At 42.8% G+C, this 12,047-nt stretch overlaps 1 protein-coding gene across 1 annotated transcript; it reads right to left on the bottom strand.

Moving 5' to 3' along the window:
* Nucleotides 1-57: 57 nt before the first annotated feature.
* LOC118408029 (microtubule-associated protein futsch-like) lies at nt 58-9,149 on the bottom strand. The gene is made up of 7 exons (XM_035808641.1): nt 8,809-9,149; nt 8,317-8,391; nt 7,274-7,389; nt 5,925-5,993; nt 2,637-5,706; nt 443-2,171; nt 58-74 (listed from the first exon to the last, which is right to left on the bottom strand). Exons 1-7 carry the CDS (start codon nt 9,127-9,129, stop codon nt 58-60), a joined length of 5,397 nt encoding a protein of 1,798 aa, XP_035664534.1. The 5' UTR covers nt 9,130-9,149.
* Between the last annotated feature and the right edge of the window lie 2,898 nt (nt 9,150-12,047).

Below are 12,047 nucleotides of genomic sequence, written 5' to 3'. Positions count from 1 at the left end.
GTTTTACTACTTGTTTTTCCCATCAATTCTGTTACTGGGTAGTCTTTCTTATCACAATCAGATTGCTGCAAGTTCTGTGAAACACATTTCCTGCTTGGTATTGGCACAATCAATAAGCCCCTCTGACTTAATTCTGGGTCACCTGGGATTGCTTTTTGACAACTACTTTGGACTTGTTTGCTGCTGTCCACTCCGATTGTAGCAGTAAGGGAGGGATCATTAGTTTTCGAATCACTGTGAGCAGATGTTTCACTCTGCGCTACATTATGCTGCTTTGCCATAGTCTGCAGTCCATTAGATTTGGGGGAGAGGATAAGAGTGTTATGCATCTCTTTTAGGTCATCATGTAGCATACTGTCTGGAAGAGAGTTCTGCTCTGAGTCACTAAATGTTGCTCCTGTCTCCCTAGTCTGCCACACACAGGTGGATGGTAATGTCTTACCATCATTTCCCGGTGTAGGAGGACTTGTGCTTGATTCTCTGGCTTTGTTTTCCTCATGTTGTGTAAAAGTTTTGCTTTCTTGCAGGCTAGCTTCAACTTTTCCTCCTTGTTTGGAGTCTTTTGTCTTCTGTTTGCTGATGTCTGTTGTTGTTGTTGAGGTGATACTTTTGGTAGGAGATTTTTTCTTATTCGTTGCTTCCCTGCTTTTCACAGGAGTCGCAGTACTGGCCTTTCTGGGACTTTTTCTTGGGCTTGGTTTATGAAGTTTTGCAGCATCAGCAATGTCACCATGTGGCTTCCTTGGGCTGGATCTTAAGGGCTTGACTTCAAGCGGAGGCACTTTGTCTTGTTTTGCCTTCTTGGATTTACTGTTTTTATTGTCTTCTTCAGACATTGCTACAACTTCTTCAAACAGCTTTGAATCATTTCTGTCCCTTTTAAGGTGGTTTAACATAATTTCATCTTCCTTTAAGACTTTTTCACTGCCCTTCTTGTGTTTCTTCCCCTTCTTGCTAATGTGTCTGTCCTTTTCTGTTTTGTTACTTGAGGTTGATTGCTGAGGAGGAATAAATGGTGAATCCATTCCCTTTCTCTGCCTCGAGCCCTTTTTAGGAGTACACCCTGACCCCACCTCTACTTCTGCTGCAATGGTAGGTTCCATTCTCCCTGGGGAGAACAACCTGAAGGGCGTTGACCCTGTCACGGCTACCTTCATTGGGCTTTTCTTGGTGACACGTTTCTGAGGGGACATCTGTTGAAGGGAAAACCCAGGCTTCACAGGGCTTTGTGTTGGTGTTTTTGCTGCAGCAGCGAGTTGTGCGAGCACCTCGACAGCAAAGAGCTCCTCGTTGGAAAGGTTTGCTGTACTGGAGTCGAACTCGTTGCTTATACTGAGCAAACTAGATTCGACACTTCTTCGGAGATCCCCATCAGTTTTCAAGTGCAGCTCTTCCCTTTCCTTTCCTTTTCCAGAATCCTCTGCACTGTTGTCCTCTGTTGAAACAAGTTCCTCACCTTTGTCATCTCCTGATTTTTGCAGGGATGTGTGGCCATCTTGCGTTAGCATATTGTCCTCACAGTTTGAATCCGAAGATGATGACTTGGTTGCATCCCCAGCATTTATACTGACCTCAAACGGCCCGGTTGATTCGGATGAGTTGGTCTGCTGTTTTGAATCATTTGTAGGGAGATGGACAGAGACAGGTTGTTGCATCTCGGAGATCTCAGAAAGCCCTCTGCTGAAAGGAACTTGTGTGCTGGGGAAGTCTTGCTCCTCTATAGAAGACCCACTCCTGCAAGTGTCTTCACTTGATGCAATAGGAGGTAGCAATGATGTAACAATTCTCGAACTTTCAGATAATCTCTGCTCTTCGTGCTGTAAGTTCACTGTTTCTGTTCTATCTTGCGAAGAAGTACCTGCATTGCCATGCAGACCGCTGAAGCCGAGATTGTCAACAATTTTGGAACTCTCTGATAATCTCTGCTCTCTTTGCTGTAGGCTCACTGTTTCTGTTCTGCTTTGTGAAGAAGTACCTGTGTTGCCATGGAGACCGCTGAAACCGAGGTTGCCATGGTAACAAGGCACTGGTCGCTCCATCTCCAGTTTGTTATCTGTCTTGAGCTGAGCGCTGATGGCGGGGAGGGGGAGGCTACAGGAGTCCTCACCGCTGGGGGGTTCCACATCGCTGCTCCTGGCACTCAGGTTCAGCAGGGGGGTGGGGGGCTTCACCTGTTCAAAAAAGTCACTATTAGTAAAGGACAACCAAACATTTCATAGCATGAAAGTTCATCTGTGTTGGTAGAATACATTATAGAAACGTTGACCGATGATGATGATGATGATTATAGAAACATTGCTAACACTTTACTTCCAACACTGAATTAAACTATAGGGACCCCTCTAATTTTTTGGTCAATCTCTGTCCACCTTGTTTACAGAATGACCCTTTCTATCTCCAACAGTGACGTCAGGAACACACCACTTTTGTAGGAGGTCATAAGTATGTGTTCCTGACATCACTGCTGGAGATAGAAAGAGATCGAAAACTGGTGGATGCCAGTTGAAATGTCTGCCCATTTCTAAAACCATATCCAGTTGCTTGAGTAACTACTTTTTGGTGTATCCTATTACCTGGATGTCTAACCTACCTCGACAGAAATAAATAAATCAATCAAAATCAATCAATCAACTCACCGGGCTGAGGAGGGGCGAGTTGCGGAACACCTCCCGCGCCGAGTGGTCCCCCGTCTCGTACTCGATGTGGAAGAGGTTGACGGTCTTCCCTCGGGCGCTCTTCCCTGTCCACACGATGCTCCTGCACTTCTCCACCAGGTTTTCTGTCTTCTTCGGTGACTTAGACTTCTTCTTGGGAGTGCCTACTGATGATTTCCTGGGCGTCTTCTGAGGGGACTTGAAGACCTTCTTTGAACTCTTGTGCGGAGATGTAGCTGCCTTCTTAGGAGACGTTTGCGGGGACTTCTTAGGAGTTTTTGGAGGAGACACAAAAGTGCTTGGAGTAATTTCAGTTGAGTCTTCACCTTCCTGAGGGATCTTTTGAGGAGACTTCGTAGGACTACATGTGACTTTCTTGGATGGACTTTCCTTCAGATTCTTCCTTGGAGACAGTCTTGTCTTTTTCGTTGGAGAGTTCTGGGCAGCCTTTTTCTTCTTAGCAGCAGGGGAACTTACATATTCCTGTTTGGCATCTTCCCTCTTCCTCTTCACGGGAGCGAAGATCATGCCCAACTCTTCAGCACTCTCGGAAAGAAGCTTTTCTCTGACTGTTGCTCTTCTGTCTGGCTGCTCAGTTGTGGTGCTGGTCACTTCTTCCATCTCACTTTCATCACGTGTTGCCTGGAGTTGATCACTTGCTGGTACTGAATGCTGGCTGCTTACAGCTTCTGTCCTGTCAGTGGCACAGTCAGGGCTGTTCTGTGAGGATCTTCCTCTGTCATCCCTGCCTCTTAGAGGACTGGTCAAGTGTTCATCATTGCCCCTGTACTGTTTCTGACTCTTCTCTTCTTTGGCTTGTCCATCTAAAACTCCTGTCCCCTCTCCTACCATGTCAACCAATGGCTCTTCACTGATATAACTGCCTCCAACAGGACTTGTCAAAGCTGTTCCGCTCTCTTGCAGTCCAGCTTCCCGACTCCTCGAAGCGCGAAGACTGCCCTCAAAGCTAGTAGGTAAGTATTTCTGAACATCATTAAGGGCAGCAACACTACAAGCTGAACTGCTTCCCGATGTTGAGTTAGTCTCCACGCTCAGAGATCGGTACCTGTCAGGGTCACCATCACTGTCTTCAGACCTGTATCTGTAGCTCACGAACTTTGACCTATGACCCCTTCTGTCAGGCTCCTTGCTGTTGTCATGGAGACGGTCTGCCCTTTCACTGCTTCTCCGTCTTAACCTCTCCTTGTCTCTTCCTTCAGACCTGTCCCTGTGTCTTGAGCTGGACTTTTTCATTTCCCGAGACTGTTGACGTCCATCAGAATCCTTCCCATATTGCTTCTTCCTTGGAGGTGAGACTTTTGTTCTTTCTTCAAGACGTCTCAGCTCACCTGAAGATGACCTCTTTCTTTTGTGAGCCTCCCTTGTGTCCCTAGAAGGTTGGCTCCTGTCACTTTTGTCTCCTCTTGAGGAGTTCCTCCTCTCCTCCCTCTGCAGTCTGGCATTACTTCTGTCCCTCTCTGTAGATCTTTCCTCCCTGTGTTTTCTCCTCCCCCTCTCTGTTGTCCTGCCATCAGATTCCTTCCCATGCCTGTCTTCCTTACTTTTCCTTGAGTTATGATCTCTCTGTTCATCTGCTCTCCTTTTGTCATGGTCCCTCCTTTTATAATCATCAGAAGATCTTTCTTGGGACCTATTTCTGGACTCTTTCTTCTGACGTACATGTAGTTTCTGTCTCAAATCACCCTTAGAGATGTGTTCTCTCCCTCCGTCTTTGTCACTCTCTGTTCTCTTGTCTTCTGAACTTTTTTCATGACTACTTCTACCATCATTCTCATGTTTTTCTCTGGATGAATCTCCGGACTGTTTCCTTGATTTTAGGTCGGCTTTAGAGATATCCTTTCTCCTTCTGTATTTTTCATCTTCCTCTCTCTTATCTTCAACACTTTTTTCCCGACTGTTTCTAGAGAGGCTCTCACTCCCAGATGAGCAGTAGGCAGAATCTTTCTTCCCTTCCCCAGAATGTCTTCTACTCTCATCATCCGCCACCCTTTTTTTCCTCCCTTCTTGTTTGTGATGCTTATCTTTGTAATTTCTTAAGTTCCTACTCACAGCATCTTCATATGGGTAAGGTTCTGGAGGAGTCTTTGGACCTCCTGTCACAGCTTCCTTAGGAGACGTTTGGCCCACCTTTACTTCTTCCTCAGAGAAAGGGTAAGGAGAAGACGGCGTGTGCGGGCCGTGAGGACTTGTCACCTCATCTCTGTATTCAGTTGACTTACTTTTTTCTTGAGCATGAACATGTTGAGATGCTTTTTTATCTGTGCCTTCAATCGCTTCTCTTTCTTTTGTTTCTAGTTTATCTGTATCCTGGCTTACCTGTCTGGGCTTACGCCCTTCTCCAGATGTCCTTTCTGTAGCATGTACACTGACTATTTTATGAGCTGTCTGTTCTTTTGTTTCTCTACTTTTTAGCTCAGGTTTTGAATGTTTGGAGCGACATGCCCTATTCCTGGCACCATCTCTCCTGTCCTTGTCTCTCTCAGGAGACTGAGAACATCTTAAGTCTCCAGTCTGTGTCCTGTGGTGCTCAGGATGTGACTTTAAGACATCAGCTACTTCTTTTCTACTTCTTTCTCCATCTGGAGACTCTCCCTGCTGATGACTTGTCATGTTGTTACGTTTCCCATGTTGATGCTGCCTGTCTTTTAGGTCACTGTGGCTTGAACTGGCCTCTTGTGTGATGGTGGACTCTCTACTTAATGACCCAGGTCTGCTGTGATCAGGATTTGACTTCAAGTCATCAGTTCTTTCCCTTCTACTTGTGTCTGGGAGATTTACTTGCGGATAAGACTGTTGCCTGCCTGTCATGTCCCTCTGAATTGAACTGGCCTCTCTTGTGGGTTTAGAGTCTCTACCAGAGGGTCCTTCTCTTCTACTTTCTCTCTCTGGAGACTTTTCCTGGTGATAACTTCCAATGTTGCTCTGTCTGCAGGCACCTTGATGCCTGTCTGCCAGGTCTCTCTGAGTTGAGCTGGCCTCTCTAGTGGCTTTGGGGTCTCTAGCAGAGGGTCCAGGTCTGCTGTGGTCATCTCTACAAAATAGAAACAAAAAATATACATCAGTAACTATAGGGACTAAATGCTGGTCACTTAGAACTCTCTACCAACTCTTCAACATTAAATGCCTTTATAGAAGGTGGATTTGTTTACTGTATGTTCTTTATGGTAATCAGCATGTTAGGAGAGCTACCATGAAACGCTAATTTACAAGTAAGATGAAGAAGTGAAGAGATTCATAAAGATTTGTCACCTGTTATCAGAAGGCCTGGCAGAGTAAGGGATTCTGGGTGCTCCTCTCCTCATTTGCATCATTTCCAAACTGGAAAAAAGCAACAAGAAATGATCAATAATCAATAGAACAATAATGAACAAAACACAATCGGACCCAAAACCCAATTTTTTCCTTTATCTTCACCCCTACAGTTCCTGATCCATCCCTTTCTGCAATCTTCACACCACCCCTTGATAACTTCTGTACCATCCCTCATCATCATCCTTGTGACACAAAATCTTTCCTGCTGTCTTCCCCATCACCAAATATGGATCAATACTAACCCAGTAAACCCAGCAGTGACAGACAGAATATCGGGGTGAGTCTCAGATATTGCTGAGCTGCACATCTGGACCTGATCCAGCCTATAGGAAACCTATAACTTCCCAGACCTGACTGGAATGCAGCATCTTAGTTTTATAGGTGTAGTTTAGTGAACTTCATTGATTGGAAAAGTGGATAAAAGTAATGGTAGTACTGTATACTCCATAATCAAAACATGCAGCACTATAGTATTGTGAAACCTCTACTGTGCTTATACATGTATGTGTACAGACTGCACACTATATATATGTGCATGTACTCTACTGACACAAATTTTTAATATCATTGATCAATCCAGATGTACACGGGCTAAAATTGGTTGATAGATATTAATCTAAGTCGATTTCTTGACATTCATGAGAAAACAAGTACAAGTGCATGGTAGTACTGTACATCTATTTACTTTTATGGAAGTTTATTTTGCAGATGATGGGGAATGCTGTAGTACAACAGAATGATGTAATATGGAAAGCTTGGAAACAGCTATTTGCAGTGTTATGACTTTGAAGCAGAGAAGTCACAGAATAAACTGCAAAAATATTTAAAAAAAGGTCTATATACAGCTGTAGTTGTAGCTATGAATTGAAGTTCAGACATCCAGGTAGAAAGATATAGAGGTTGAAAGTTACTTAAGCAACTGGAAGCAAATCTATCCAGTCAATTTCATCAGGATGGCAGGTCACAGGATAGTAGAATTTTCTTTTACACAACCAGTTAATCTTACCTGCTGACATTTCGCTGTCTGATAGACATTGAAACGTCAGCAGGTGATATTAACTGGTTGTGTAAAAGTAACATGCTGTTACTGAAATATGCCTGTATGGTCATGTGTTGTTTCTATGTGCCCAGGATTGCCTGTAAAGCAGGTCTAGTCTGACCTGAGTCATTTCCTGGTAAAATAAATAAATTGAAGTGAAGTGAAAAGAAAACACTACTATCCAAATCCATCCAGTTCCTGTTATCTTGTAACTGTTATCTTGACTTGTCAGATTTCTTGGACTTACTCTGCCCTGAGCCGTGCGATCTCCTTCTGTTTCCTGTCCAGTTCTGCCTTTGCTGTGACAAACAGAGCAGAGATGTTCTTCTTCAGGGCCTGGTTCTCTGCAGCAAGGGTCTGTTTCTGGGGGACACGAGGAGAACAGTCGTTTTAATTCACAACCAAATCAAACCAAAGGAAGGGACGACAGCTCTTTTAATCTACAACCAAATCAACCCACAAGAGGCAATACATGTTGTACATGCATAAGCCGAACAAGAATTGAACCAGTCACAGCAAAAAGGAGAGCTTTATCAGTGGAGATGTTCTTCTTCAGGGCATGGTTCTCTGCAGCAAGGGTCTGTTTCAGTGGGATAGGAGGAGAACAGTCATTTTAATTCATAACCAAATGAAACCACATGAGAATACATAAATGAGCTGAACTGGAATCAAACAATCAAGTTATATAACAAAAAGGAGAACTACAGTACATAAACAACAGTGAGCAAGACACTAATTGTCACCATCCACATGTACAACACAGCATAAAAGGTTTGAGACATGCATACTAACTAACCTTTGATACATCTGCCATATCCAGCGAATCATAATGATATACATATACTTTGATCCACTTTGATAACAACAAGCTACCAACAGAGCAATTTAAGTCTAAAGCCGTACTACACAAAACACATAACAGGAAAGGACTATGTACATTGTATATCTATGCTCCCCATAATGTAATGTTATGGTGCCAACAAGGGATGTTGTTCGTCCTACAAGGAGATGACTTAACTAATTTATTTTATGTCTGTCTACCAAAAATTCCTTTCAATCTCTGGGAAAGGGTGTATGTGCAACATTTATGAAAGTTGGCAGTATGTGCTTATGACAGTGGGTAAATTTTGTCCTTTTAGCATAGTTGGGGCTAAAAGGATTAGTGTTGTCTTACCCAGGTAACAGTAGTACTTAGGGCCAAACCTGTCTGCATTTGCAGCTACAGTATAAATGCTGAACTCGGGTATACGGGTATTGTAGGTTCCTGAGACTTTCCTTAAGACCATTTACCTCTGACTGTATATCTTCCATCTGAGCCATCAGATCCTCCATCTGTCCTGCTGTCTTGGTGACCTCGCTTCTTAGCTGAAGAGAGAAAACAAGGTAATAAAAAATAGATCAGCAGTTATATTAACTGAACATACAAGTGCACGCACTGCACATTCTAAAACCCACCAGTTGTGACATGCAATAATGAACAGTATCACTAGGTGGGCATTCACTGATGATGATGAAAACTGATGATGATTCTGTAAGTGCTGCCAAACTTGTCAAGTCAAAGACTACAACAGTTCTCGGAGGTAAGCATTAACATGTATTACTTTTCACTTTTTAATAAAAAAATTTTGACGTATGGCTGCTAATCTAGGCTTGTGGACATGAGACCAAGAGGTCAGGAGTTTCCTAAACAGTGCATAACAACCCACTGCACCTACATTTTGTATGGCCTTAGACTATATATTCACCTCTACCTTTTTTTCGAAAATAAAAACATAGTATCACCTCTTCAAACTTCTCATTTTCTCGCTCTTCCTCGATGATGTCTTCATACAGATCCATGGAGCTCATGACGCTGTGTTCCTCGGCCTGTCCCCTCCCTCCTACACTCATTCCTTCTGTCTCTCCGTGCATGTCTGAATACAGGTCTGCCTCTTCAGTAATTTCTTCTGTCTCTCCGAGCATGTCTTCGTACAGATCCATGGAGCTCATGATGCTGTGTTCCTGTGTTGTTCTCCTCCCTTGTACATTCATTCCTTCCGTCTCTCCGATCATGTCTGAGTACAGGTCCAGACTACTCATGTTACTCCTCTCTGGATCCTCCATCTTAGACTGGAACTTGGACTGATGATAACACAACAAAAAGTGATTAAGGTTAGATATCCAGGTAATAAGATATGCAATACAAAAGTTATCAAAGCAAAGTTTACAAAATCTACTACTATCTGGTTGCTTGCAAACCTATTATTAAGAACAGTTAACAATTGAAACACCTTAATTCTGATTTGGTAGCACTGAAACTTCCAACATGTAGCTCTCATTCCTCTGCTCTACTCTACTCTACTCTACACTGCACTTAACTCTCTACTCTACCTCTCTTCTTTCATTTAGAGGCTACCAACTTCAACTTGCTGAAGACTATTGTAGCCTATATAGTCATTTTTCACTTGAGTGAAGTGAGGAAAGTCGTGTAAAGTGCCTTTCCCAAGGGCACAAGATCGGTGACGCGGCGGGGTTCGAACTCGGGACCTTTTGGACCTGAGTCAAACGTGCTGCTGATTGTGCCAGGCAGTCCCACTCTAGTAGTACTATTAAACGTTACACCTACTCTCTAATCTACACTGTAATGTAGTCTCTAGTCTACATGCACCACTACAGTAAACCTCTAGGTCCTCTACTCTTGTTGTTGTCCTCGTTTTACGTTTATTATTACGCTAGACGTGATCTTTTGGTGACTTCTCTACTCCACTCCACTCCTTGACTACAGTATCCTACACTCATCTACTCTTCATGTAACGGCACTGAACTTTAATCCAACACATTCCAGCAAATTCCACACTGAACCATGAATAAACAAGCGGGCTTTAGCGCATTCTGGAAACTGTTTAGTGCATTGTTTACTATGTTTCCCCGGCCATTGCTACACATGCATTGGTCTGCCACTTTCTGTTGTGTCACAAGAAAATAACATTTCAAAGACAGTGTAACTGATAGCAAGTCCTTTGGGATTCTATTCCCAGTGGAACTTTAATCCAACACAATAATATAACAAGGCTGTTTATCTATGGATTTCATATTTACAACGACAAATTTGTATCAATCGGCAGGCACTTACTCAAGGTTAAATTGGCAAATCGGCATGTCGGTAAACTGCTGATAGCCGCGATCAAAACACGGCCCCAAAATGCATCAACCAGCGGCAAATCCGTTCTGCTGTTCTACTACACAGTTATGACGTTCTATGAAACTTTCCATCCGTTGTTTGGTTAGCAAATGGTGGCAAAATACGTTGTTTGTGAATGGTTCCCAAAAAATATACTCGCAAAACACAGTACAAACTCCCTACAATTCGTCCCCCATGTGGGGCTGTTGGTATCGCCAGTGAGATCCGTCCTACTGGCCTTTGGATGTGATCATTTTCAAAAATAGGGGTGAAGGGGCGTGCTGAAATATGATTCAAAATGGCGCGTGTTCGGATTTCCACTGAATTTGTGTAACAAAGCCTGGCCCTGTACTTTAAAGAGGGACTCTTCAAGGCATGTTGGTTGTGTTGGATGGACAGTTTATTAATATTTCGCTATATTTACTGTGATGATTAATGTGTAATGTGAGGACGAAGAGTGGGGTTGCTTGAAATTACAGTCGCTGCCCTCCTCCCACGGCTTGATTAACAGCATGAAAACATACCAGAAGATTGATTAACTTGTCGCTGCAACATGCGATCTTTGTGAGCTCAAACTTACAAGGTTTTAAGTCGTATACCTTACTGGTTTTGTAAAGCACTCAAAAGAATTCGCATACCGGAGCTAGTTTTTGACTGACAGATGGGTTCTGAAAAGTGTTGGATTAAAGTTGCGTTGGATTAAAGTTCAGTGCCGTTACATTTTCATTTTACACTATTCAACTTATATGGTGTCGAATTCTTAATTTTCCCGACTAAATAATTGTGGTGCTACACCATAAGATTAGAGATATTTTCTTTCATAGGGTTGATACCAGCTATATGTGCAAAAGTAACAATGTATATCACGCAAATCAAAATCTTTTCAATTTGTCATACAAACCAGAATATGCACTAAGAAAATTTGTACACTTAAAATTCGGTCAAAAACAAGCAGAAAATTGTCCACAATTCTGCTAAGAAAGATATATACCATAAAATAAACTGTTCTACTGTAAAGTCATACACTTACCTGCTTATGTGTGTTCTTCTACTTTACCCTGATGCGCCTTGTGGGACAAAATTCGCCAAAATTCTACATGTATTTTGCTGGAATTCGCGCGGTTCCTGACATTTTGCCGCCATATTCCATTGACCTTATCATGTGAGGTCACCGAATATTCCAATGAGCAATAGGGAAGAAAACTCGTTGAGATAAAGACTTCATGCAAAATACCGTGGTTACTTATATTCATTGTAATGTGTCACAGAAGTAATATAAACAATTCGCTGAATAAAAGTGATGCTGAGTAGATTTTGAAATTCGAATTTTGTTATGTAAATTGACACATTTTATACCCCTAAAAATCAGTAGTATCGCCTGACCCGTCATCCTCTTTGCCTAATTTCCCAACATGGACGTCCAAACAGGCGAGTTTGTTGACTTTTCGCACTTCCTTGTATCTTGTAGCCCTATAACTGCTTAAACCAACACCATTCAAGTACTTTCACAGAGGGAAAGTCATGCTTTCGTTAGAGTAGGATCTCAGAGACCGTACGCTGTTCGTTGGAAAGACTACCCGTGGGGAACAAGTAGAAAGTTGGGCGCAGGAACCAAGAGCGGAAACATCACATGATATTGTGACCCTGACCTGAGGTACTGTTTTGCTAATATTGTCGTGTCCCCAAGCGCCAATAAGTGCCGGATTCTTCCGTTTTGCAGGCATATCTTTCTGCTAACACTTGGCAGTCAGAAAGCTAAAGAGCCGATGTGGAGGCTTTTAGCAACCAAGCATTTGTTAACCATTGTTTTGGGGGCGGGGCTTTTATAATTAGGTTATGCAAATCATAAGCAGCGCAATCG

The sequence above is a fragment of the Branchiostoma floridae genome, unplaced genomic scaffold (assembly GCF_000003815.2).
Source record: "Branchiostoma floridae strain S238N-H82 unplaced genomic scaffold, Bfl_VNyyK Sc7u5tJ_1548, whole genome shotgun sequence".
Taxonomy (NCBI): Eukaryota; Metazoa; Chordata; class Leptocardii; order Amphioxiformes; family Branchiostomatidae; genus Branchiostoma; species Branchiostoma floridae.
The sequence above is the reverse complement of the archived record's forward strand: the minus strand, read 5'-3'. Positions and strand labels throughout refer to the sequence as shown.

Excerpts from the sequence above, each read along its gene's own strand:
- LOC118408029 (XM_035808641.1), bottom strand. The coding sequence starts at position 9,129 with ATGGAGGATCCAGAGAGGAGTAACATGAGTAGTCTGGACCTGTACTCA. Across the intron at positions 7,390-8,316 it reads TGGAAGATATACAGTCAGAG|AAACAGACCCTTGCTGCAGA; the intron begins GTAAATGGTCTT and ends CGTGTCCCCCAG. Across the intron at positions 5,994-7,273 it reads ATCGCACGGCTCAGGGCAGA|TTTGGAAATGATGCAAATGA; the intron begins GTAAGTCCAAGA and ends GCTTTTTTCCAG.